The sequence below is a fragment of the Lutra lutra genome, chromosome 8 (assembly GCF_902655055.1).
Source record: "Lutra lutra chromosome 8, mLutLut1.2, whole genome shotgun sequence".
Lineage (NCBI taxonomy): Eukaryota > Metazoa > Chordata > Mammalia > Carnivora > Mustelidae > Lutra > Lutra lutra.
The window spans coordinates 13,411,343-13,438,277 of record NC_062285.1 but is presented as its reverse complement, the minus strand read 5'-3'; the positions used below and the strand labels follow the sequence as shown (position 1 = coordinate 13,438,277).

At 39.3% G+C, this 26,935-nt stretch overlaps 1 protein-coding gene across 1 annotated transcript; it reads right to left on the bottom strand.

The window, feature by feature from the left end:
* Positions 1–2,096: 2,096 nt before the first annotated feature.
* Positions 2,097–26,935, bottom strand: LOC125107141 (serine/threonine-protein kinase greatwall-like). The gene is given in 9 exon segments (XM_047741913.1): positions 2,097–3,407; positions 5,763–5,935; positions 9,293–9,443; positions 9,885–9,895; positions 9,898–9,990; positions 14,777–14,865; positions 16,253–16,392; positions 23,123–23,260; positions 25,857–26,935. Coding segments are annotated over 9 exon segments (1,389 nt in total). The 5' UTR covers positions 26,043–26,935; the 3' UTR covers positions 2,097–2,999.

Sequence of the window (26,935 nt, the reverse complement as noted above, 5' to 3'; positions counted from 1 at the left end):
CACTTCTTATCATTACATGTTCCAGTCTGTCTGGGTCTCTGCCCATAATCCTGCCTTCTCTCTGACGACAGTGGATAAACTGTCCATAGCTCTGGGCAACCTTTCCCCTTCATCTCTAAGTGTCTCTTCCTCCTAAGGATCTGGATGGTTTTTTTTTTAAATATTTTATTTATTTATTTGACAGAGAGAGATCACAAGTAGGCAGAGAGGCAGGCAGAGAGAGAGAGGGGGAAGCAGGCCCCCCACAGAGAGTCCCGATGGGGCTGGATCCCAGGACCCTGAGATCATGACCTGAGCTGAAGGCAGAGGCTTTAACCCACTGAGCCGCCCAGGCACCCCAGGATCCAGCTTTTACAAACAAATCCTGAAAGCGCTTCCTTCTTCCCACCACCTGCCCAAGCTCCTGCTTCATGTCTTTGTTTCATTTTAAACAGAAATTCCCTAGAAGATCTGTCTTTTCCAGCTCTCCGTACTTCCTCCCTTTCCGCGTTCTCTAGGATACATTACAGTCGTTCTCGCCCCCCTCTTGCCGGGAAGTCACCTCAAGGACCTAAGTGACCAGATGGTGACTCTGTGGCTTCTAACCACCGTTCTGATTAAAATCAAATGATTACTCTTATTGTTCCCTTCCCACTAAACTCACAACTGTCAAGCTGCTGCAAATGGCATCGACAAATGTCTTTGGCTTACACAGTTATAAGAAGACTTGTTTCAATGTGGTGCAGCAAAGCTGTTAGTTCACAGGAAGTGAAGTGTGAGCTCTGGTGAGCCGGAGTGGGACTGCGTGGGCTGTTGGTGTTAAGAACGGAAATCAGAGGTAGCCCACCACAGACAGCGCAGCGATCCAGGGCTCACAAGTAGACTAGGCATGACGTATGGCAACGGAAGCAGGAAGAAGTCTTGGCAATCATGGGACTTCATGGAGATTCAACAGGAACTAGGGCTCCTGACAGCTGATGGTCAGGAATTATTCAGAAATTTTATTTATTATTATTATTATTTTAATTTTATTTATTTGAGAGACAGTGAGAGAGCACAGAGGGAGAGGGAGGAGTGGACTCCCCGCTGAGCAGACCTTTCATTATCTTTCCTGATTCTATAGTTGGGCTCAGCCGGGCAGTTCTTCTGCTGGTCTTGAGGTCTTTCATACTGCTGCAATTAGATGGCAGGTGGGTCTAAAACCTCCATGATGATTCCCGGTCCCTGTGCTGGGATGACCGGAAAGCTGCTTCAGCTGGGGCCCTGGAGCAGCTGGGTCCCTTTGTCTCCACCTAGTCTCAGGGTTTATTCTCCATATGCTGCTTCCAGCAGAGCAGGAAGTCCTTACATAGGGGGTTAGGCCTCCACAAGATGCACAAATAGAAACTTTCAGGCCTTTTTATGTGTCAGGCCTGGGACTGGTGGAGTTTCAGAGGACCAACCCACATTCAGTGTGGGAGGGGAATCCACAAGGTCTTGGTTAACAGGAGGGCTGGCTGGCCGGGGCCATCATTCAGGGATACCTACAACACTGGCATTCAGTTAATTCTAGTCATCTTTGAGAAACTCTGACATTCCACAATATTTGTATTTGTTTTGATTTACTACTTGTATCCCCAGTACCTGACCCAGTTCTCAAAAAATAGGTATTAAAAGAACCATTTGATGTGCCTGGGTGCCTGGGGGTCTCAGTTGGTTAAGTGTCTGCCTTCTGCTCAGGTCATGATCCCAGGGTCCTGGGATGGAGCCCCGTGTCAGCCTCCCTGCTCAGCAGGGGGAGGGGAAAAGGGGGGTTGGTGCTGCTTTTCCTTCCCCTCTGTTGCTACCCTGCTCATGCTCTCTTTGTCAAATAAACAAATAAAATCTTAAAAAAAAAAAGAAAGAAAGAAAGAAAGAAGGAAAGAACGAACAACTCCCCACTACAAACTCCAGAGCATAGTGGTGGAGAATGTGGTCCAGCCATTGGAACCAATGTGAGCCCCCCAAAATCCCACCTTTTGTCACTTGCTGGCTGCAGGCTCTTGGGCAAGTTATTGATCTTTATGTGCTTCAGCATTCTCTTCTGTAAAATGGGGAGATTCATAGTATCTACTGAAAACAATTTTGCAAACATTCAATGAGGTGATAAAGGTGAGGTGCCTAGGACAGTGTCAGGCACGTACAAAGCATTCTTGAAGTGTATGGTTGTTCTGACGACTGCTAACATCAGAGCCATGCACCCACCTGAGGGCCCCACAAATCTCTGTGACCAACGACTTGTGTCGACCCCCGAAGAATTCACTGAAACCCGCAAAGGGCATCTCATTCCCCTGGACTCCCCTTTGAACCTTCTTCAGATTCAAGTTCAAAGAAGGACAGAAATGCGCCGTGCTCTTCCAGTCCTTTAGTTTTTTTTCCAGTTGCAAAATTCTAGCTCAGAAAGAGGCAACAGTGCAGAAAAGCAGACCTGCTCTGGCTTAGTCACTGGGTGGAAAATGAGCATAAAAGCCGGAGAAACAGTGACTTGTGAAGGGGTGCTCTGTGAGAGAGATGTTCAGGCAACCCAACTCTCAGCTTACCCGTGAAATGTGTGCCCAGCTTCATACATAAATTGATTGATGGATTGGAATTCCCGAGCTTTGTTGTACAAATATGTTTTTATAGTCCTGGGTGAGGGAACAACCACTGACTCCATCCATATCAGCATTGGTTGAGTTGATGTCAAAGAACAAAGACTGAAGTGAAAAGAGAGAGAAGGAGAGAGAGGGCTGGGGTGGGAAGGAGAATCTCATTTACTTTTGAGTACTGGACCAGCCTAAAGATAATAATAATAATAATAATTGGCATTTGGCATTGGTTTTTCCCATGTCCTTTGCTGAGTTATTCTCCATGCACCTTATTGTAGCTCCTACTGACTTTTCCACATGGACTCAGACTCTGAAATTATTTCCAACACTCCCCCTTATCCACGGGACATTTCCCTGAGCACAATTGGGGCTTGGGGCATTCGGAACCAAGCAAATGGAACCAACTTATTAACTTTACAGTAATAGCTCTTCAACAGCCCAGAAATCGTCCCATTTTTTCCCCCCTGCATGTGTTTCTAAATTGGTGGAACATGAGAGTTTCTCAAAGTAAAATGAGAAAAGAAGTACAGTAAATCCACTTTGCATCTGCAATTTCTGCTTGTCAGTGGCCACATGAATATTATCTATATCCAGTTCTCCTGCTTGCCAAGAAACTTCCTTGGGGAGGCATTTTTTAGCCAGGTTTACACAAGAGCTTCCAGTCTCAGCAATGGTACTGCTGTTATGAATGGGAGAAAGGGCTAACTCAAGATCCTTTTTATTGAAACCTTGGGTCTTGATGGCATTGGTTGATTTTGTACATGAAGGCTTTTCTATTATATTCCAACTCATCACTGTAGAGCCCAGTGCATTGTCACTTTCCTGAGAGGGAGGAAAAAACACTTTTTTAGTGTATAACACAGATTCTTGAACTTTTAAAACCTCTGTTGACTTAGGTGGAATAAATGACCCCATAAACTACTATGCTACCTAGTCCCACTTTCCCCTGGAACAAAAGAACAATAACAGAGAATTAAAGAGCAGTATAAACAATTAAAGCATGCTTTTATATATATTTTAAGTGAAACACTAGTCTAGAATTCAAATAAACTAGTCTTTAATACGTCTTTTCATTATTTAATATGTATTTGTATAATATGTGTTTGATATCCTAGAATACATATTTGATACACATTCTTTAAATAGGACAAATTAACAGGCAACATTTTCAGGCAAAACCAAGGGTAAGGCTATATTATGCATATCTCTGCTTTGCAATAGGGGTATAGATGATTCTGTTTTGAATTACAAAATGCACAGGACTTAAAATATAGTTAAAGGAAAATTATAGACAAAAATTTTGTTAATATAAACAGGTATCACCTTGTATAAGTATAATAAAACCAAACCGATAAAGATGAAGCTGAATTAATCATAATTTATAGTTAAAACTCCAAAATAACAAGAATTAAAATCCACTGTCAACAAGATGAAATGATGATGCATTAATGACAAAATACTTATCTTTTTTTTTTTTTTTTTAAGATTTATTTATTTATTTGACAGAAAGGGACACAGTGAGAGAGGGAACACAAGCAGGGGGACTAGGAGAGGGAAAGCAGGCTTCCCCCGCTGAGCAGGGAGCCCGATATGGGGTTGGATCCCAGGACGCTGGGATTATGACCTGAGCCGAAGGCAGACGCTTAACGACTGAGCCACCCAGGCGCCCCCAAAACACTTTTCTCAAAATCTGTTTGAATTCCAACTATCTGCAGGTGCTTTTCTGTGATCAGAGCTTTGTACAGAGTATCAAAAATTGGTGCACGGTTATCAGGGTTTTTACAACATTACTCAGTAAGACTGTGTCTTCAATAAACTCTAACCCTCCCTGTTTTTGGTATGTGAAAAATCAAACTTATTAACTTACTGAGTAATAATAAGGAATGCTTCATCATGAATAACAATGACAACAATCCCTAAATTACAACTCCTAGATCTGCAGACAGAGATCACCCAGGGTTTAGAGGGTCGGGTCCATTCTCACTCCCTCATCATAACTTGAGAGGCACCACTATAATCCAATCATTGCATTCCGCCTGGATACAGAAGTAGTAGGGAGAAGGTAAGGGTGTGTGTGGTTTGAAATATTATACAATATGCTTTCTTGAACAGGAAGGAGGTGAAATAACAGTATTAGGAAAGGAAATCTGTTTATCATGTAGCGTGCATTACCTGTAGAGCAGCCTATAAGGGAAGGAGAAAAGATCGAGAAACACTGCCTTGACTAAAAAATAATCTGACCTTACTTCAAGAACACAAATATCCAACAATGAAGAAAATCATATTACTGAGAATACAGAGTAAATACAATCCAAATTATTTACTTGAACGGAAGGTTGATTCTTTGTGTATTACCATTATTCTAACCTAACATTATTTTATCTGCACTCTACGAAGGAAACTTAATTTCTGGGTGGCTCAGTGGGTTAAGCCTCTGCCTTTGGCTCAGGTCATGATCTCAGGATTCTGGGATCAAGCTCCACATTGGGCTCTCTACTCAGCAGGGAGCCTGCTTCCTCCTCTCTCTCTGTGGGCCTCTCTGCCTACTTGTGATCTCTCTCTCTGTCAAATAAATAAATAAATTCTTAAAAAATAATAATAAAATAAAACTTCTGTTCCTCTCACCTGTAATACTTAGCAGTTTTAATAGCTTAAAAAAGGCAAAAGCAGAATATATACTTAAGTAAATAACTTTAAGTAACTCCATTCACTTAGCAAGCAAATATCCTTAAAATAAATACTTTTAAAGGCACACATACATTACCTTGTGTTCTAAAAGTTATTTCTGATCTGAAAGAGTTATCATTCCATTAAATGAGAAACTGGAAGAATACCATATAGAAGGAGGTAGTACAAGTTTTAAAATAATACTTAAAAAAAAAAAAAGCACAATAAGCTAGTGTTTATGTCATGGTAGGGAATTAAAAAAAAAAAAAAAAGACCATCTAGATGCCCTGAACGAAACGTTTTCTATCAATTTTCTGCAAGCTCACTATATATTAATTACGAATAATTCTGCATTTGAATGTGAAATATTTAAAAATAATTTGACAGAATATACAGGCAAATAAAGACTACCTTGACTGCCATTCATGTAACAGTTTCATTTCCTTGCAGAATTTACATGGAAAAGTGTAAAGCATCTCCAATTGTAAATGTGACATACGAAACTCTCACCTGGCAGTCCTTCTCCCATCTGGGACTGCTGTGGCTCTCGGACTCCACACCGGATACGAAGGTATGCGACTGGCTGCTGGCACTGGATGTAGCCAGCCTTCTCCTGGACTGCAGGAGATTAGACGTTAGGCACTTAACGGGCATCCCGGGATTGGAGGCAACTGTTTCAAGACCTGCAGGGAAGAAAAAATATTGGAGCAATGTCACATTTTTCGGAGTTCCTCACTGAGCCTGAATCTTTCCAGATAATTAGGCAAAGTCTTAAGTCTTGTACATCAGAGTTCTGTCTGTGCAAATATTATCCAATCCGGAAGGACGGCTCAGATCAACATTCATACATACAAGTACTTTCATGGATGTTTAGGGAAAAAAAAAATCTTAATATTCACAAGTGAAAATGAGGACAAAAAAGAACTAAGTTGTAATTAGGAAGAAATCCATTATCCACTTAGAAACTCTTCTTGATAAGAGAACATTATTGATATGCTATATCCAGCTATGATATAAGATTGGAATGTGACTAAATTTACTCAGTTCAATTTGTATTTAATTAAAACCATTGCGTTAGGGGCACCTGGGCGGTGCAATCAGTTAAGGGTGTGACTCTTGCTTTCTGCTCAGCTCCTGGTCTCAGGATTGTGAGATCGAGCCTCGTGTCGGGCTCCACGCTTAGCATGGAGTCTTCTTGAGACGCTCTCTCCCTCTCTCTGCCCCTCCTGCCTGTGTGCACTCTCTCTCTCTCTCTCAAATAAAAAACATAGCTTTATTCTAATATTGAGGATTATGTGCTCACAAGTATGAATTATCCACATCCATAAGGGATGTTTTATACTACTGGGTAAGACACGTAACAGTGAATTGCTAACAGCAAGCCAGGACAAGAAAGCAGCAGCACCCATACGATACGTGTGTATGATACGTAATGATGCTAACAACTGTTGTTCCTGAACTTATGAGACAAAACAGGCAATGATGCTTTTACGAAAGATAAGAATATGTGCATATATAGATTTTCTATGTATATAAAAATATGTTTATCTTGTTTTTTCTTTCCTTAAGAGGGTGAACACATGACTTTAATTTCAAGTAAATTCCTACAGTTTTTTGATTTAATGAATCTTGGAACTTTAAAACTAGAAATAGAATTTCAGTGGCCATCCAGAACAACGTTTTTTTGGTACATAAACCCTCTCAATGAAATTCCTGAAACTCATTGGACACTGACCTTGATATTTGACTAAACTGCTCAGCTTGCCTCCCTCTAGTAATATGGAAATTTGTTTCTACCCCAATGCCATGTGCATACTGTATATTGGCTAAAGAGTTCTTCCTGGATCAGTGATATGATCAGGCCATTCCTTCCTTTGGAAATTGTGTGTGTGTGTGTGTTTTAAGATTTTATTTATTTATTTGACAGGTAGAGATCATAAGCAGGGGCAGAGGGAGTGGGAGAAGCTGCTCCTTGCTGAGCAGGGAGCCCAAGGCGGAACTCAATCCCAGGACCCTGGGATCATGACCTGAGCCAAAGGCAGATACTTAACCATCTGAGCAACACAGTCGCCCGTCTTTGGAACTTTTGATGATTCCCTACAGTTTCTAGATTCCCTGTAATGACACTTGATCCTTGCCCATCTACTAGCTAAGCTTCCTTTCCCATTGCACATGCTTCCCATTCTCACATTACACATTTAGTCCCCATTGTCTGAAGATGGAATACTTCCAAGTGTCAGTGCCTTTGCTCACGCCTCTACCTAAATGCCCTTTTCCAATACACTTGGAGCTACTGCTATATCTTTACTGAGAACCATTCCTGATTTTCCCAGTTAGCATTTAACACTTTCTGTGTTGTATCACAGTATCCTTCTTATGATTTTATTGTAGAGGCTTGCTATTGTTATTCCTTTACACATGTAATCAACACAGAATTACAAGTTCTTCTGAGGCAAGGACCTCTCTTACTCATCTTGATATCCACTGGGTGACCAGCACAGTGCCTTGCCCTGGTTGACTTCTGACTAGATTTAAAAAAAAAATGACTAAGGGAGATTCAATTATTTTCACTTAAGAGTAAGGCTATAAAAAAAAAAAAGAGTAAGGCTATAGTAATACCTGCACATTCTGTGTTTTAGTAGTTTTGTATTTATCAAAGATATATATGTTTTTCAGCCATTTTGATTTCCACAGAAGTGATTTTGACAGAAGAATTAAGACTCAATGACTTTGGAAGAAAGGGTCAGTGGACAGAAAATTGTAGTTGCAATCAGGACTTGGCTTACTCACTTACTAGTGTATAACTAAACATTTTCAAACATTAATTTTCTCATTTATAAGGGAGATATCCTGGATATGTGTGGATTTGAGGACAAAACTGAAAATGAGGTAACATCTATGAAAACATGTAACACTAATTGCTCCTCAAAGCATCATTATTCACATTCCCAAGATAAAGAACATCAAGTGCAGGGAACTAAATCATCCACCATTGCTAAGTTATGAAAGGTAAAGTTAAGTGCTCTCCAGATGTCCCATTCTCTTCCTCTATTACTTAACTTCTTTTTTTTATTGTGTCCTAATGAAAAATTGTATCTTTACTTCAACTATTTTATTTCAAAGTCTTTTGGAAATAATTTTATAAAGACAGACACAAAATATTATATATATATATTCTCTACATAAAGATTTCCATAGACCCAGTACAATGAAACTTACCCAATGATTATTCTTTTTTTTTTTTTTAAAGATTTTATTTATTTATTTGACAGACAGAGATCACAAGTAGGCAGAGAGGCAGGCAGAGAGAGAGAGAGAGGGGGAAGCAGGCTCCCTGCTGAGCAGAAAGCCCGACGCGGGGCTCGATCCCAGAACCCTGGGATCATGACCTGAGCCGAAGGCAGAGGCTTCAACCCACTGAGCCACCCAGGCGCCCCGTGATTATTCTAATATCAAGCTAACGGAAGGATCTCTCATTAGCAAGGGATTTTAATCTATTGACTTAAAGATCTAAGTCTTTAAGTCTTTAAGCACCAGGCTGGCTCAGTCAGTTGAGCATGTGACTCTTGATCTTGGGGTTGTAAATTCCAGGCCCATGTTAGGTATAGAGATTACTTAAAATAAAAATAAAATCTTTATTAAAAAAAAAAAAAAAAGATCTGTAACAATCTGTGTCAAAAATGGCATTTACAGGGGCGCCTGGGTGGCTCAGTGGGTTAAGCCGCTGCCTTCGGCTCAGGTCATGATCTCAGGGTCCTGGGATCGAGCCCCACATCGGGCTCTCTGCTCAGCGGGGAGCCTGCTTCCTCCTCTCTCTCTGCCTGCCTCTCTGCCTGCTTGTGATCTCTGTCTGTCAAATAAATAAATAAATAAAATCTTTAAAAAAAAAAGGCATTTACATGAGGAAATACAGGAATGCCACAGATTGTTCAAGTATTTGTATTTCATACCTATACTAGAAATTTAAAAATTAAAAAACACTTTTTTTTCCCTCAAAAGACACATTTAATGGAATAAACTACTTTTTCTTTTATACTCACATGAATTTAGTAGTTTGCTAGAGTAAGGAGTAGCATCCCTGTGATTTACAGACATAGGACAAACTAGTCCTTGAGAAAGCTGCGATGTTTCAGATACATGGGTTGAAAGAATATTTGCAGACTCTTTGTTTTTTTCTGCAACTGGTGTGTACTATTAAAGAGAGAAAAACAAAAACAAATGCTAAGATTTACCTCTACAAAAATACCACCTAAATGGGCGCCTGGGTGGCTCAGTGGGTTAAGCCGCTGCCTTTGGCTCAGGTCATGATCTCAGGGTCCTGGGATCGAGTCCTGCATCGGGCTCTCTGCTCAGCAGGGAGCCTGCTTCCCTCTCTCTCTCTCTGCCTGCCTCTCTGTCTACTTGTGATCTCTCTCTGTCAAATAAATAAAAAAAAAAACCACAAAAAAAACAAACAAAAAAAACCACCTAAATACATAAACTGTTATACCACCTAAGTAGATAATGTTAAAGTAACTCAACATGCTTGATACTTCAATTTATTTTGAACATTTATTTTAAAAAAGGATTAAATTTTAAACGGCAATCATGAAAGGGCATGTAATGTGACTTTTTTTCTAATCAAGTACTTACAAATCCCAAAAGCTGATGAGAGATAATACTTGTCCTGGGGTTCTTGAGTAATCTTGTCTAGGTTTAGCCATTGATGGTGTTGTAAGGATATCCGTCATATTGATGTCTGTGTATGGAAAGAAAAATATATGAAATTCTTCAAAAACTTCAATGTCAAAAAAACAAAAAACAAAAAAAACAAACAAAAAAAACCCTTCAATGTCATTGACTTACTAGTCAAAAATCATCTGTTCTGAACTTTGTCCCCCACAATATCTATAATACTGGCTTATGTAAGATGGAACATATCCAGAGAAGCCACCATGCCACAGTATAAAAATACACAACCAAGCAGAAAGAGAAAGACAAATAATGTATGATCTCTATTATATATGGAATCTTAAAAAACAAAACAAAACTAAGCTTACAGGTACAGAGAACAGACTGGTGGATGCCAGAAGCAAGAGGTGGGGATAGGAGAAATGGATGAAAGGGGTCAAAAAAAAAAGAAAAGATACATTTTTCCCTATTTAAAAAAAGCAACTGATTGAAATCATGAAACTTTGATAGAACAGAGTCTTGCTCTGGAATGAATAGAACACAGTGTAATGACCTAAATTAGGGAGTACTCAGTCACTAAACAAGAGTATTATCTAACTGGCAACAAAATAATTCTTGATAAATCAAATACTAGAAGAGGATGTGGTAAGAAAAATTAAGAAGGAATATTAGGAATATAAATTAAATTCCAACATCACAATCTATTTAAGGAATTAGTACAAATTATGGGCTCCCCTGCGAACTAACATGTGCGAGTATAGGTCAAGATAGAAACTGATACAGAATTTTTATCCGTTTCAGTACATAACTTTGTAAAATAATTCAACATTCACACATAAGGTACTGTTTTCTTTAGATATCAAAAATGTTGGGTGATGGCTGGCTCAGGCAGTAGAGCATGTGACTCCTGATCTCTGGGTCATGAATTAGAGCCCTACCTGGGTATAGAGATTACATTAAAACTTTATATATATATAATTATTTATTTACTTCAAGATTTTTTAAATTTACTTGACAGAGAGAGAGAGAGAAAGAGAGAGAGAATGCACAAGCAGGGGGAGTGGCAGGCAGAAGGAGTGGTGAGCAGGGAGCCTTATTCGAGGCTCAAACCCAGGACCCTGGGATCATGACCTGAGCTGAAGGCAAATGCCCAACTGACTGAGCCACCCAGGCACTCCTTAAAAAATAATTAAAAAAATAATCACCCCACCCCACCCCCACAAACGGTAGGAAAAGTGTGATATTCTATGTGGTGTCAGACTTTTTGTTAAAAGGATTTTATTTTATTATTATTTTTAAAGATTTTATTTATTTTTTTGACAGAGAAAGAGAGAGAGGGAACACAAGCAGGGGGAATGGGAGAGGGAGAAGTAGGCCCCCTGTTGAGCAGGGAGACTGATGCAGGGCTCTATCCCGGGACCTTGGAACCATGACCTGAGCTGAAGGCAGATGGCTAACGACTGAGCCACCCAGGCATCTCTAAAGATTTTATTTTTAACTAATCTCTACACTCAATGTGGGGATTGAACTCACAATCCCGTTATCAGTATCCTCCACTGTATGGAGCCACTATGAAAAACACAATAGAGGCTCCTCAAAAAATTAAAAATAGAATCACTATATGACCCAGGAATTCCACTACCAACTATATATAGGTAAGAACTGAGAGCAGGGTCTATAAGAGAGATTTATACGCTCATGTTCATTGCATAATTCACAGTAGAATCTCAGGAGAAGCAACCCAAACGTCCACTGACACAAAAATAGATTAAAAAAGTGGCATATATACATATAAGGGAATGTTATTCAGCCTTTAAAAAGAAGGAAATACTGTTACATGCTGTGATGTGGATGAAACTTGAGGACTTTATGCTAAGTGATATAAGTCAGTCACAAAATGACAAATAGTCTATAATTCTACTTATATGAGGTACCTAAAGTAAACAAACTCAGATACAGAAAAAAGAATTGTGGTTGCTGGGGCTGGGGGGAGGGGAATTTAGGATAGAGCATTTCAGTTTTGCAAGATGAAAAAATTCTAGAGACCTGTTGCACAACAGTGTAAATATAGTTAATACTACTGAACTGTATACTTTTTTAAAAATGGTAAATTTTATTTTATGGATTTCTTAACACTATCAAAAAAAAAAGACAAAAACCAAATTCGGAATCTGTATAATTAAGACATTTGTCATTTTACTATTTATATTAATACAAATAGAGAATTATTTGGGAGGCAAATTTTATTTTAATTTTCATTATTTTTATTTTTCATCTACTACTCAGTGTGGGGACTGAACTCATGACCCCAAGATCAAGAGTTGCGTGCTCTACCAACTGAGCCAACAAGGTTCCCTATGGGAGCCAAATTTTAAATAAATTATCAGATAGGAAAAAAATAAAATAAAAAATATTAAACTGTTCTATCACCATAACACAAAATTTATCGGATTTATGACTTTTACAGTATCTTATCTGAAACCCAGGGGGTTAGATTTGCCTCACAATTTAAAAATGTTTAGATTTTAGAAAGGTAAGGTGATGAATATATAGTGATCTTTTTAGTTTTTTTTTTATTGAGATATGACACACAATTTTACCTTAGTTTCTGGTACACAACCTAGTGATTCAACAACTCTATATATTATGCCATGTTTGCCACAAGTGTAGCTTTTGTCTGTCACCATACAATACTATTACAATATTATTGTCTATATTCACTATCCTGTACATTTCATCCTCATGACTTACTCCATAACTGGAATAATGTGGAATATATATCCATAACGAATAATTCCATAATGGAAGCCTATGTCTCCTACTCCCTTTCACCCATTTTGCCCTTTTGCCTTTTCTCTCCCACAATTGTCAGTCTGTTCACTGTATTAATGGGTCTGTCTCTACTTTTTTTGTTTGTCTGTTTTGGTTTTTAGGTTCCATGATATAAGTGAAATCATAGGGTACTTGTCTTTCTGTATGACTTCTTTCACTTAGCATAATACCCTCTAGGTCTGCCCGTGTTGTCACAAACGACAAGGCCTCATTCTTTTTTATGGCTGAGTAATATCCTAGTGTGTGTGTCTGCTCACCACATCTTCTTTATCAATTCATCTTTTGATGGACGCTTGGATTTCTTCCCTATCTTGGCTATTGGAAATACTGCTGTAATCAACATAAGGATGCACCTTATCTTTTCAAATTAGTACTTTTGTTTTCTTTGGGTAAATATCCAGTATACTGTATAGTAAGGAACATCTGTAGTGGCATCTCATCTAGCCACCTATACTCAAATATTATTATTACTGCTGTGAAGAATCTGAGTAGTTACATGAAATGGGACTAATAAAAACCATAAATAGCCCCCATCAGCTCAGGTCAAATTTTATCAAACTATATGAAAATCCTTAGGTATTCAAAACTTTTGAAATGTGTACTTGTAAATAAAGAATTGTAAGTGTGTATTTATTTTCAAATAATTATAATCCTGTGGTTTATAATTTATAAGCCCAATTTTGTACTCTCCTGTTCATTTATTTCTATCTGCTACCATTTTAATAGATAATTTAATATGCTACCAAGTTGGTAAGCTCTCATAGAAACATCTCCATGTTTCTATGATAAACTTAAGTAATTTCTAGTTTCTCCCTATTAGAAACAATGCTGCTACAAAGTTTTATTCATATATTTTGTTCTCTTGAACCATTTCCTTAGAAAAATTCTAAGATAGACTAACTAGCTCAAAAAGAATTAAACTCTTTTGTTTCTTTTCTTAAATTTTTAATTTTATTTATTTATTTGAGAGCGAGAGCAAGAGCGAGAGAGAGAGTATGACAGGGGGATGGTCAGAGGGAGAAAGAGACTCCCTGCTGAGCGGGGAGCCCAACAACGGACTCTATCCCAGGATTCTAGGACCATGACCCAAGCTGAAGGCAGTCGCTTAACCAACTGAGCCACCCAGGCATCCTAAACTCTTTTGTTTCTTAAAACACATTGGTAGATAACCTTTGGAAAGCACTGTGCTAATTTACAATGCTTCTGGAAAAACTGTGGTTTTGCAGTCTCATTAATTTTAGATCTTCAGTTCTCTCTCCCTCTCTCTCTCTTTTCTTTTCTTTTTTTGTCTAGTTTAACAGTGAAATGACTCATTTATTATTTTTAAATTAGCATTTCTTTCATTACCGAGAGTGAAATTAATATACTCCCATATACGTGTGTGTGTGAATTGTGTTCATTTTCTTTGCCCTTGTTTATCAAGGTCTTGGTGTTGGTTCTGTCAGTTTGAATAAGTTCTGTAGGTATCACTGTTTATCATTTTATAGTTATTTTAGTCACTTTACTGATGTTTAATTGGTCAAACCAGTTTCAGTAGACACAAAGTCAGAAGTACAGAAATTTTGAGTTCCTCTTTAAAGATCCAAAGAACTTTGAATGTCCTTGATGATTTAGGAATGATTATTTCCATTTCTCATCCTTTTCCCCCCCATTTTTCTTTTTTTTTAAAGATTTTATTTATTTATTGACAGGCAGAGATCACAAGTAGGCAGAGAGGCAGGCAGAGAGAGAGAGGGGGAAGCAGGCTCCCCACCAAGCAAAGAGCCTGACACGGGCCCAATCCTAGGACCCTGAGATCAAGACCCGAGCCAAAGGCAGAAGCTTAACCCACTGAGCCACCCACGTGCCCCTTTCTTTTCATTTTTCATCTTCAATTGAAAGGAAATACCATTATACCTTTCTAGTCTTTTGGGGAACAAATAATCATCAAATTTTAGCGTTATAAACGAACAAAATCATGTAAATTAATAGCAAGTAGTTGTTGGGTTTTTAAAAACGTACTTACCTGCTATTTTTCTTACCTCTATTCAAAGTAACTTTGGAAAGGCCAAAATCTGTTAGTTTAATATGACCTTCATTAGAAATAAGCATATTGTCTGGTTTCAAATCCCTGCACAAACAGAAAACAAATAGTAGACAATTAAAAAAGAGCTAGTGTTGACGTAGAATTAGCAGGGGAAAACCCAGAAATTTCAGAAGACACAAACTCTATTTTCACTAAAACAAGGCACTTACTATTGGCTTTGAGAGTACAAAAAACAACTCTCAAAAGTAAATTATCTTCTGTATATTTGAACCAATGAGAAAGTTAATCGGTTTAATACTAGATTATCTTTGGCATTATTCAGTAGATAGTCCATTATAACAAATAAACCTCATTAGATTAAAAAAAACCTCAGGCTACACCAAAATCATATTTACCTCTTTCATGGAGGGTATGATAAAACCTTAATAGAGAAGAGCCACTTAGAATATGACTTCCTTTGCACAGAGTAAAACACCGCAAATCAGTTGGCATTATAAAATATAGCACTTTTTATTTAAATAAATAGATTTATTTTTTACGATTTTATTTATTTGAAGGAAAGAGAGAGAGAGAGAACAGCAGGGGAGCAACAGGCAGAGGCAGAGAGAGAAGCAGGCTCACTGAGCAGGGAGCCCGATGAGGGGCTCGATCCCAGAATACAGATATCACGACCTGAGCCAAAGGCAGACGCTTAACAACTGAGCCACCTAGGCACCCCAAAATATGACTCTTCTGTATGATGGTAAGGGGGTGGAAAAAAGATTCAATATTCTTCACAACAAAATGGTGTCCCCATGTTCAAAGCAACATATTCAAAGCACAGGGAGGGGAGATGAAAACAAGAATTGATGGAATTTATACATTTTTTAAAAACTTAGTGCTTTTATTTACTCTTTAAAAAAGATTTTATTTGGGCGCCTGGGTGGCTCAGTGGGTTAAGCCGCTGCCTTCAGCTCAGGTCATGATCTCAGGGTCCTGGGATCGAGCCCCACATCGGGCTCTCTGCTCAGCAGGGAGCCTGCTCCCTCCTCTCTCTCTCTGCCTGCCTCTCTGCCTACTTGTGATCTCTCTCTCTGTCAAATACATAAATAAATAAAATCTTAAAAAAAATTATTTATTTATGAGAGAAAGAGAGAGAGAGCATGAGCAGGAGGAGGGGCAGAGGGAGAGGGAGAAGGAGACTCCCCACTGAGCTGGGAGCCTAACGTGGGGCTCATTTCCAGGACCCTGGGATCATGACCTGAGCTGAAGGCAGATGCTTACCCCACTGAGTCACAAAGGCGCCTCAAGTTGATGGAATTTTTAAACTCACACTAGTTACTACCAAACTTTACATGGGCAAATGCTTTTGCAAATATTTCAAACTCAAATATTTAATACATAATTCGATTATCTGCGGTTTTAACTAATAGTTTGTAAAAGGCAAAAGATTTATACATAACGAATAGTTTGTAGAGAAGTCTGTCTTTACCTGTGGATGATTCCATGTCTGTGAAGATAGTCTAGAGGCAAGGCTACTTCAGAAATATATTTCACGGCCATCTCTTCATCAAAATAACCATATACATGTAGGAGAGACTTCACATCACTACCAATCAGATATTCCATTACCTATCAAAAAGGAATACAAATGTTATAAAATAAAAACAATATGATTTGATTACCTTAAAAACATTTTTGGGTACTATAGTTATCTATTTTTAGCATGGCTCTGGAACAGACACATTCTCTTGATCTTACTCAGTACACATTAATACCAAGTTTGCTCATGTTGCCATATCTTTTTTTAAATTGAATTTGAACTGCTTAATCTGAATAAAAATTCAGACTCACAGAAAGGCATAAGAACAGTCCCATGTACTCTTCATCTAGATTCACCACTGTGAGCATTTTGCTCATTTGCTTTCTTCCTCTCCACATGTATGAATATAAAATAAGTGTTTGTTAATAACATAATTATATTACATAATAAACAAAGGAACATGATTATTAGCAAAAATATCTTAAATGCATGATTTTTATTCAGACTAAAGAATTTCAAAGTGTGGCAACATTAACAAATGATGTTTATAGCTTTAAAGTTTTTGCTAAATAACCGGAGAATAAAGTTGAAGAGATCATGACCTGTCGCCACAAAATTCTGCGTCATGTATCTCTTGACAAGAATATTCTTACCTAACTATAGCATAATAAAATTCAAGGAATTTAATACTAATACTCTTATCTAATTGATAGTCTGTATTCAAATTTCTCTGAGTATCTCAACAAATGTCCTTGATTAGACTTCTTACCAGCCTGCCCTAGCCAGGACCTCCATGGCATTTAGTTATCACATCTCTTTAGCCTCCTTTAAACTGGGACAGATTTCTGCCTTGTTGAGGGGGGCAGTCTTTCCTGACATCTGATTATTTCCTCACTATTCAATTCAGGTTTGCATTTTTGGCAGGAATTCTAGGTAAGTAATGTCGACTCGTTCTTAGAGACACTCCCACCAGATGAGACAACTACTGTCAGCATGTTCCATTACTGGGGATGTTAACTTTGATCACTTAGTTCAGGTGGTGACTTCCAGATTTCTCCAATGAAGTCCTTTTTTTTAACCCCCGGTAATTAATAAGTAATGGAGCAAATATGTTGAGTGTATGTAAATAACCTGTTTTCCAACAAATTTCAAGCACTGATCTTAGCATCATGTGACCGCAGATGATTCTTGTCTGACTCCAATATTGCTGGGTGGTTGCAAAGCTCTACTATTCCTTTTACATGCACTGTCATTATTCTTAAAAATCTGTATGGTTTTAAGATATAAAATACTGCCTAGTAAGACCTTCATAAAACAAAGTCCTTTCTTTCCTCTTTAGGTCAGTAGTTTCCCTGGTATATAGAGATTAGTCAGTTTTTGTTGATGACATCAATCATTAAAACATTTACTAAGCCCCAAGTCTGTGCTACACACAGTGCTAGCACTGGAAATATAAGCAAGAATAAAATGTCTCTTCACTGAAAGAGTTTATAATTCAGTAGTAGGTAAATAAGTAAACATACTGCACTTGAGCTCATGAGAATGTTTCTTATGTCCTCGTCAACAATAATTACGGATCCTTTTTCTCTTTGTCAATCTAAGAACAAAAGGACTTGTTTAGATGTTTATTCACTTGTAGGGAGATTTTGGATCTTTACACTTTTTTTTTTTAAGATTTTATTTTTAGGGCGCCTGGGTGGCTCAGTGGGTTAAAGCCTCTGCCTTCGGCTCAGATCATGATCTCAGGGTCCTGGGATCGAGCCCCACATCGGGCTCTCTGCTCCGCAGGGAGCCTGCTTCCTCCTCTCTCTCTCTCTGCCTGCCTCTCTGCCTACTTGTGATTTCTCTCTGTCAAATAAATAAAATCTTTAAAAAAAAAAAAGATTTTATTTTTAAGTAATCCCTACACCCAGTGTGGGGCTTGACCCCACAACCCCTAGATCAAGAATCACATGTTCCACTGACTGCGCCAGCCAGGTGCTGCTATTTTTGGTCTTTCATGTGTCTTTTGTGAATCACTTCTATTCTTTGCCCATTTTTCTACTTGGGTATTTAATTCTTTCTTATTGATGTATAAAATCTGTTTACATAGTAGTAAAATTAGACTTTTCTGTATTTTTCTGAACAATATTTTCTCCAGACTTGTTATTTGACTATGTAAATGGTATTTTGTATCAAAATGTTTTATTTTGTACTTAGTAAGACCTATATCAATTTATGATTATAAAAACATTCACATCAGTTTCCTTCTAGTACTTTTTTTGGGAAAGATTTTATATTATTTATTGGCGAGAGCACATGAGAGAGAGAGAGTATAAACAGGGGTAGGGGGAGAGGGAGAAGCAGACTCCTCACTGAGCAAGGAGCCAGATGGGGCTCAATCCCAGGACCTTGGGATCATGACCTGAGTGGAAGGTAGACGCTTAACTGACTGAGCCATCCAGGTGCCCCTTCTTCTGGTACTTTTTTTTTTTTTAAGATTTTATTTATTTACTTGAGAGAGAGAGAGAGATCACAAGTAGGCAGAGAGGCAGGCAGAGAGAGAGGGGGAAGCAGGCCCTCTGCTGAGCAGAGAGCCTGATGTGGGGCTTGATCCTAGGAACCTGGGATCATGACCTGAGCTGAAGACAGAGGCTTAACCCACTGACCCACCCAGGCGCCTCTCCTTCCTCTAGTACTTTGATGGATTCCTTTTTTTTTAAGTAGAAATCTATGATACAAAAGGGGAACAAATGACCCTAGCACCATCTCAAGTTTCATAACCAAGCAGAAATGATTTCAAGTGACTTCAAAATTCAGAATTTTGATACTATATCCCAAGGACAAAAAGAACAGGAAAAAAACTCCTAAATTGACTCTAGTTGTTTTAGTGTTAGTAAAACAATATTGATATTGTTATTTTGAAAATATTAAATATATAATAAGTTAAAGCAAGTGAGGGGCACCTGGGCAGCTCAGTGGGTTAAAGCCTCTGCCTTCGGCTCAGGTCATGATCCCAGGGTCCTGGGATCGAGCCCCACATCGGGCTCTCTGCTCTGCAGGGAGCCTGCTTCCTCCTCTCTCTCTTCCTGCCTCTCTGCCTACTTGTGATCTCTGTCAAATAAATAAATAAAATATTTTAAAAAAAGCAAACGAGTAATTACGTTAATGTTTTTAGGAAGCCAGATTGTCAGGGTAAAAGAATTCATTGTTTCAAAATATTTTTATATGTTATATATTTTTTTAAAAGATGCTGGGTAAAATTCTATGATTTCCCACTGAATTGGAAATTTCAGCATAAAGAAAAAAGAAATTTCAGCATGAACTTATGTTATATTTTTTCTTTCTATAAAGATGTGATGGGGTGCCTGGGTGGCTCAGTCAGTTATGTGGCTGACTCTCGGTTTCAGCTCAGGTCATGATCTCAGGGTCGTGAAATCGAGTTTGGTGTTGGGCTCTGTGCTGGGAATGGAGTCTGATTAAGATTCTCTCTCTCCCTCTGCCCCTGTCCCCTCTAAAAAAAAAAGTTATAAAATACTTAAGTTACAGGGATGAAAAAAGTACAGCACAGGAAATAGAGCCAATGACACTGCAATAACTTTGGTGACAGATGGTAACTAGGCTTATTGTGGGGCTCATTTCATAATGTATAAAAATATGGAATCACTATGATTTACACCTGAAACTAACAGGATATTGTTTTAATCCTTTAAGTCTTCCTGGTGCTCTCTAATGCCTTTACTACATACTGTTCTGTATGCCGTGTGTGATTAAATAGTCCCCTACCTTCTTTGGGAATGGAATATGTCAGTGTTTCCTTCTTTTTCTGTGAAGAGCCAGATAGTAAATATTTTAGGCTTTGCAAGCCATACGGTCTGTGCGGCAACTACCTCAATCTTCTGTTGTAGCCCAAGAGCAGCCATAGACAATAGGTAAACAAAGAATGTGGCTGTCTTCCAATAAGACGTATTTAGTCACTGAAATTCAAATTTCATATAGTTTTCACTTATCACAAAGTATTATTCTTCCTTTGATTTTTTCAACATTTAAAAAATGCCAAAACTATTCTCAGTTCACAGGTTGTGCAGAAACAGTGGGCTAGGTTTGGCTTAAAAAAATGGAAAGTCAATTATTCTTATAGTATTTGGTTTTAACCTTCTTACTGCTACTCCATTTTTTTTAACACTCTCAGACAGTGAATCGTCCTATAAAAAGTAGACCCACATTTCTGGGTTTCTTAGAACCTAGGGGGTCTCCTGAAGGGCTGCCCTTTATGTTGTCCTGAGGGTGAATTCCCTCAATACAAATTTGTATCTTTGCTCCAATATCCTTCCCCATAGTATTGCCAGCTCTTGTCGATTACAGAGAAGGTCATACAACCAGCTACTACCATTCATACTAAACTATTTGTTGGAGTGTTGTTTATTTTATTTTATTTTTTGAGTGTTGTTTAGAATAGCCAAAGAACCCAAACCAACTCATTAATAGGGCATTTGTTATAAAAATTATGGAATTCCTTAATAAATCCATGTAATTCTGTGTAGCCATTAGAAAGGATGAGGTCACCAGTATAGAACAATAGTATAATATGATCATAGTTCATGTACTTAAACTGTGTAAAAAACTTTGATCCTGAATTAGTCCAAATGAAAAAAAAAAAAAATGCTCACCACTGTCCTAGAAAAACTTCTTATTCTCCAAAATTTTCTAGTCTTCTCATTAAATCTTTGAAGCCACATTTAATGTCAGTCTAAATATACTCACAGATTTACTGAAGACTAAAAATGGATTTAACCATCAGGTACCAAAAGAGTTTTAGACTCTATTTTTATAATCTATCCTGAATTTTCAGGTGTACAGCTTGAAGCTGGATATGATGTTCTGTTCAGTTTCAAGCTTTTGATACAGCAAAAAGTTGAAGTGTCCCACAGTTATGTTCCACAGACTTACAGAGAGCTTTAGCATATCAAGAATAAAGGTATTCCACTCCTGAAGGCAAATCAATTATGATGCAATGACATTCTGTTCACAAATTACAAATTCAGGGCCAAAAAACTACATCCTAAGGCCCAACCATCCGTAGAAATCCATTTGTGCATACTGAACAGAAGCTATTGGAGACGCTAAACATTTAATCCACAGACTACCTCAGGAGTCAGATCTCTACAATTTGTAGTTAAAATATCCTCACCAATTCTCTCGCTCCCGCAAATTCTTCATTAGAAATGACAAACAAGCAACTCTTAAAGTCCGCATGCTCAAAACCCACCACTTCCCAATACTTGCCTTATTATACAGCAAACTTTATAGTATTCCTAGCATATGTCCTTTATTTACCAAATATTTTTAGCACTATGTGTCAGATACTATTCTACATGCTTTATATTTACCTATTAAAATTTCATAACAACCTTTGAGGTAGGTGCTATTATTATCTCCATTTCGCAGATGAGTAAACTAACATGGGATATTTAATTTTATGTACCCATTTGGCTAATCCATAGTACTCAGAGACTTGGTGAAACACGAACCTAATTGTTGCTCTGAAGTTGTGTTTTAGATGAGATTAAGATTTAGGTATACTTTTTTCTTTTTTTAAAGATTTTATTTATTTATTTGACAGACAGAGATCACAAGTAGGCAGAGAGGCAGGCAGAGAGAGGGGAGGCAGGAGAAGCAGGTTCCCCGCCGAGCAGAGAGCCCTATCCCAGGACCCTGGGATCATGACCTGAGCTGAAGGCAGATGCTTTAACCCACTGAGCCACCCAGGCACCCCACATTTAGGTATACTTTAAGTAAAAGCTGATGACCCTCCATAATCTAGGTGGGCCCCATCCAGTCAGTTGAAAGCATTAAAAGAAAAAAAGATCAAGGTGTTGTCCTCCATACCCCGTATCCCCACCCCACCCCAAGTAGAAGGAATTCTGCTTCTACACTGCTTTCAGTCCTGAGTTACAACATCAACTATTCCCTGGGTCTACAGTCTGCTGGCTTATACTGCAAGATTACAGACTTGCCAACCATGACAATCCCATAGAACAATTCCTTAAATCTCCACCCTACACACACACACACACACACACACACACACACACACACTCTATTAGTTCTTTTTCTCCACAGAACACTGGTCCATACGAAGTTACGGGAACTTGGCCAAAGTCATAAAGCTAGTAAGTGCAAAAGTTGTAATTCAAACCCAAGTGCTCTAAACACAGAGACTGTATTCTTTTTTTTTTAATATATATTTTTAAAGATTTATTTATTTATTTGACATAGAGAAAGAGGGAGAGAAAGTGCACAAGCAGGGGGAGCAGCAGGCATAGGGAGAAAGAGAAGCAGGTTCTCTACTGAGCAGGGAGTATGATGCAGGGCTTGAACCAAGGACCCTGGGATCATGACGTGAGCCGAAGGCAGACGCTTAATCCACTGAGCCACCGATGCACGCCTTAAAAATTTATTTTGGGGGTGCCTGGGTGGCTCAGGGGGTTGAGCGTCTGCTTTTAGCTCAGGTCGTGATCTCAGGGTCCTGGGATGGAGCCCCGCACAGGCTCTCTGCTCAGCGGGGAGCCTGCTTCCTCCTCTCTCTCTGCCTGTCTCTCTGCCTATTTGTGATCTCTCTCTCTCTGTGAAATAAGTAAATAAATAATCTTTAAAAAATTATTTTTAAGTACTCTCTACACCCAATGAGGGGCTTGAATTCACAACCCTGAGATCAAGGGTTGGATGCTCTACTGGCTGAGCCAGCCAAGTGCCACCCCTACCACCTCAACTGTATTCTTAATTCAATGAATTTGGTGATTGCTAAATGGCGAAAACAATGTAAAATTAATTACTTACCATGTAGACATTGTTTGCTGACTGTAGTGAATAGTACAAATGGACAATGAAAGGACTTTTGCTTAGGGCTAAGGCATCCCTCTCAGCTTGTACCTGATGAGTCATATTTTTGTTGATCATATCTGCTTTTTTGACAACCTATGGTAGACAACATAACAATATATTCATTTTATTTTTTTATTACAAGAGTGTTCTCAGGTTTCAGAGTTGCCTTTGTGAAAACAACCAGAGATAGAAAGAACATAGATGTTCTCGTCATTGCCTTCAGGAACCGGTCAGAAAAAGAGCTAATATAGTAAACAGAACTAACATTTCTTCAGAGAACGGCTTATTTTAGCTTCAAGTGGCATCGCATCCCTTTTGAGAAGGAAAAAGAAGTAAACACATGCTCCCCTAGTGCCCTACATATTTGTAGAAAAATAGTTCCATCCTACTAGTCTTATAACAAATTCAAAGGTAGTAATGTTCCTAATAAGCCCCCAGATAATCAGGAACCTAGGCACAGATAATTAGGAGCTAATAAATTTTCTTTAACTTCTGATTCTTTGATGGATGGGAATTGAATCAGAAAGAGGAAGAATACTGGAAGTTTGTTCGCCCAGGAAAAAAACCTTAATAGTTAAAACTACTGAAAGTTAATCTCAAATGCAGTCTTACAGAAAATAACAAACTACTCTTTTCAAGTTGCCAAGTAACTGGTACAGAAGCAAAACTGTAATATAATCTATATTATGATTGGAGCACTAAACTGAACAGTCAGTAACATTGAGATCAGTTGTCAGAAAGATTAAAAGACATATTTCTTCCAGGGACTCATTAAGAGTAATAAAATCACTATTAATGTGTATAATTAATACACTATAAATTCCAGCCTTATATACTTTCCATAAGAAAACTGAGGGAAATTGACAAAGCCAGTCTGTAATGTGATTTTACCTGTCATTCCACTAGATTGGAAACTCTGTGAAGGCATGTTTGTTTTTGTGCAACACTGGACCCTAGACCCTACACACAAAGGGGATACTCAACAAATATTCATCGAAAAAATGAATTGGTATTTTTATTTCGACAACTGATAATGACTGATTAGAAAACAGAGTAGAAAGAAAAGCAAAAAATTGGTGGAAAATATGAGGCAAGGAAGAATTAATTTCAATGGAGTGGGTCTGAAAGGTCAGGTAAGGCTTGAAGAGGAGCAAAGGGATATGCGGCTCCATCCCGGGACTCCCAGGACTCCGGGATCAAGACCTGAGCGCTCAACTGACTGAGACACTTAGACGCCCTATGATTCCTTTTCTAAGAAGTTTGGACTTTAGCTTGCAAGCCACAGCCTAAGGAGTGGATGAAAAAAGTAGCGATTCTACTTAGGGGTTTACTCCAAAAGACTAGGTATGTAAATGAAGGTCTGATGAATCTCAAAAACACTGGTAAAAACAAAAACAAAAAACCCAGAGGCAAAAGACTATATGTTGTAAGATTCCATTTACATGCAATGTAGAGAAAAGGCAAATCTGTAGAAATAGAAAGTAGATTGCTGGTATCCTGGGGCCAGGGGTGTTAAGGGGGAGGTACTGAAGACAGGCAGTAGATCTTTTTAGAGTGATGGATATATTCTAAAATCGGATAGCGGTGATAGTTACCCAAAGTGTAATTTACCAAAAATTGACTTGTACTTTTAAGAAGGAAAGAGGGAGGGAAAGTGGGAGGGAGGAAGACAAAAACAAAGAAAAAATGAAGTCCTGTATTTGGGTAGTCTTCGGAATGGAATGGAAGGGATGGTAAGAAGGAATATGAGATAGAATTGACAGGACTAGCTGAGACACTGGTTATACAAATGAAGTAGAAGCAAGTTAAAATGACTCAAGTTTCTAGCCTGAAGGACAGCGATGAAGGTGATTTTATTAAACGGAGAGAGGAAATACAGAAGATTCAGTGTTGAAGCCCTTAGGCGGAGAGGACTGTTCAAAGTCAGGCAAGGACAATTCCAAGATACCTGATAGATATTCACATAGCAAGAAGGTGAAAATGCATCAGCACTCAGACTGCTGGTTTCTTTCCTTTCTCATGTTCCCTCAGTGCTGAAATTGAGAGTAATCCGAAACTATGGAGTGGGTGAGGACCAAGGGAGGCCAGGAGAGGCTCAAATACACTGAAAACTCTTGCGTGCTTTCTTAATGATATATGCTGCTGCAAGGATAAAGGAGTGAGATGTTCTTTTTTTTTTTTTTTTAAAGATTTTATTTATTTATTTGAGAGAGAGACAGTGAGAGAGAGCATGAGCTAGGAGAAGGTCAGAGAGAGAAGCAGACTCCCCGTGGAGCTGGGAGCCCGATGCGGGACTCGATCTCGGGACTCCAGGATCATGACCTGAGCCAAAGGCAGTCGTCCAACCAACTGAGCCACCCAGGCGTCCCAAGGAGTGAGATGTTCTAACATGTTTCAGTCTTTAAATAATTATTTCAAATTTAATGTTTCCTACTTAATCCCTACTTAAAGATCAGGATGGTAAACATGATTCAGAAATCCTGGCTTCTCCTAAGCCATCGGCGGAGTGAAAGGAAGGGCGGGGCAGAGGCGAGACACCCAGCCTGCCGGCGCTCAAGTCGCCCCAAGTAAGAAGTCATGTCACAGCGCTCTATAGGCTCCTGAGGCCCTGGGGCCTGCCCAACCCGGAGGCAGGAAAGAGGGCCGAAGGTCCGGACTCTCTCCCTTTCTTTTCTCCCCCACTTCTTACCTTCACTGCGTACAACTTGCCGCCTTTCTGCCCGAGATACACCTTCCCAAAGGCGCCACGGCGAATGGGCTTCACTATGGTGAATTCCTCAGTGGAGGGAGGTCGTGGCACTGGGATCCTATTCCCGCACTCCCCTGTAAGCGCGTCTCCGTCACTCTCCTTCTCGCTTCCCGCAGTGGGCTCCATCGTAAACCAGTCCGGATAGAAGCCTGCAGCATCAGCCAAGGCCCCTTTCGGAGCCACAACTCCCGCCAACTGAGTTCAAAGTAAGACCCCGCCCACGCACTCGGCCGTCAGTGACGCCATCGCGTTGTGGCGCTCGCCGCGCGGAGCCCAGCGCAGCCCCGCCCCCAGCAGAGCCCCGCCCCTGTCATCTCTGCTTTGTAGGCGCGGCAGGGGACCTTGGGAAATTCCCCAACCAACCACAGACTCTTCGAGGGCGGGGACCGTGGCACAATCACTTCATTTGTAATAATGGGGGAGGAACAGACAGTCTTTGGCCTACAAGAGAGAGGGGCTACTCGGACTGGAATCTCGATCGCAGAACTGAGGTTTCTCCCGACCTCCAATCGAGGGTGACGGGACCCTTCCCTCGTCTCACTTTTGCTTTGTTTGGTTTTTACTCCTTCGCGCCTCGCACCCTGGCGGGAAATGTCAGCCAGTTCGGTCTGGCTAGTGCAAATCAGAGAATGTGGAGAAACTGGATGAGCAGGAAGCCGGTGGCTGGCCCTGTCATCCGACATACAAACACGATGTAACTTGCCGGACTGAAGCGGATTAGAACCAACAGGAAGAATTTTCGATATATTGTGGGGAAGATAAAAAGCACCAAATTGTAGCAAAAGAGTTTATCGTACCTTAGGGCCCCGTCGGAAAAGGAGAATATATTGGAAGGTTTGATAAATTCGGTTTACAAAGAAAGATTTAAGAGGTTCGATGCCGTCGCCCCTTAAGGAAGAAATACGGCCAGAGAGCTTGGGGATCCCGCACTTGTATCATTCAACGTGGACATCAGCTAGTTCAGGGGCCAGGGTACCTCAGCTGCGGCTGGAGATACGTCAGTCCGGGAAAAGGGAGGC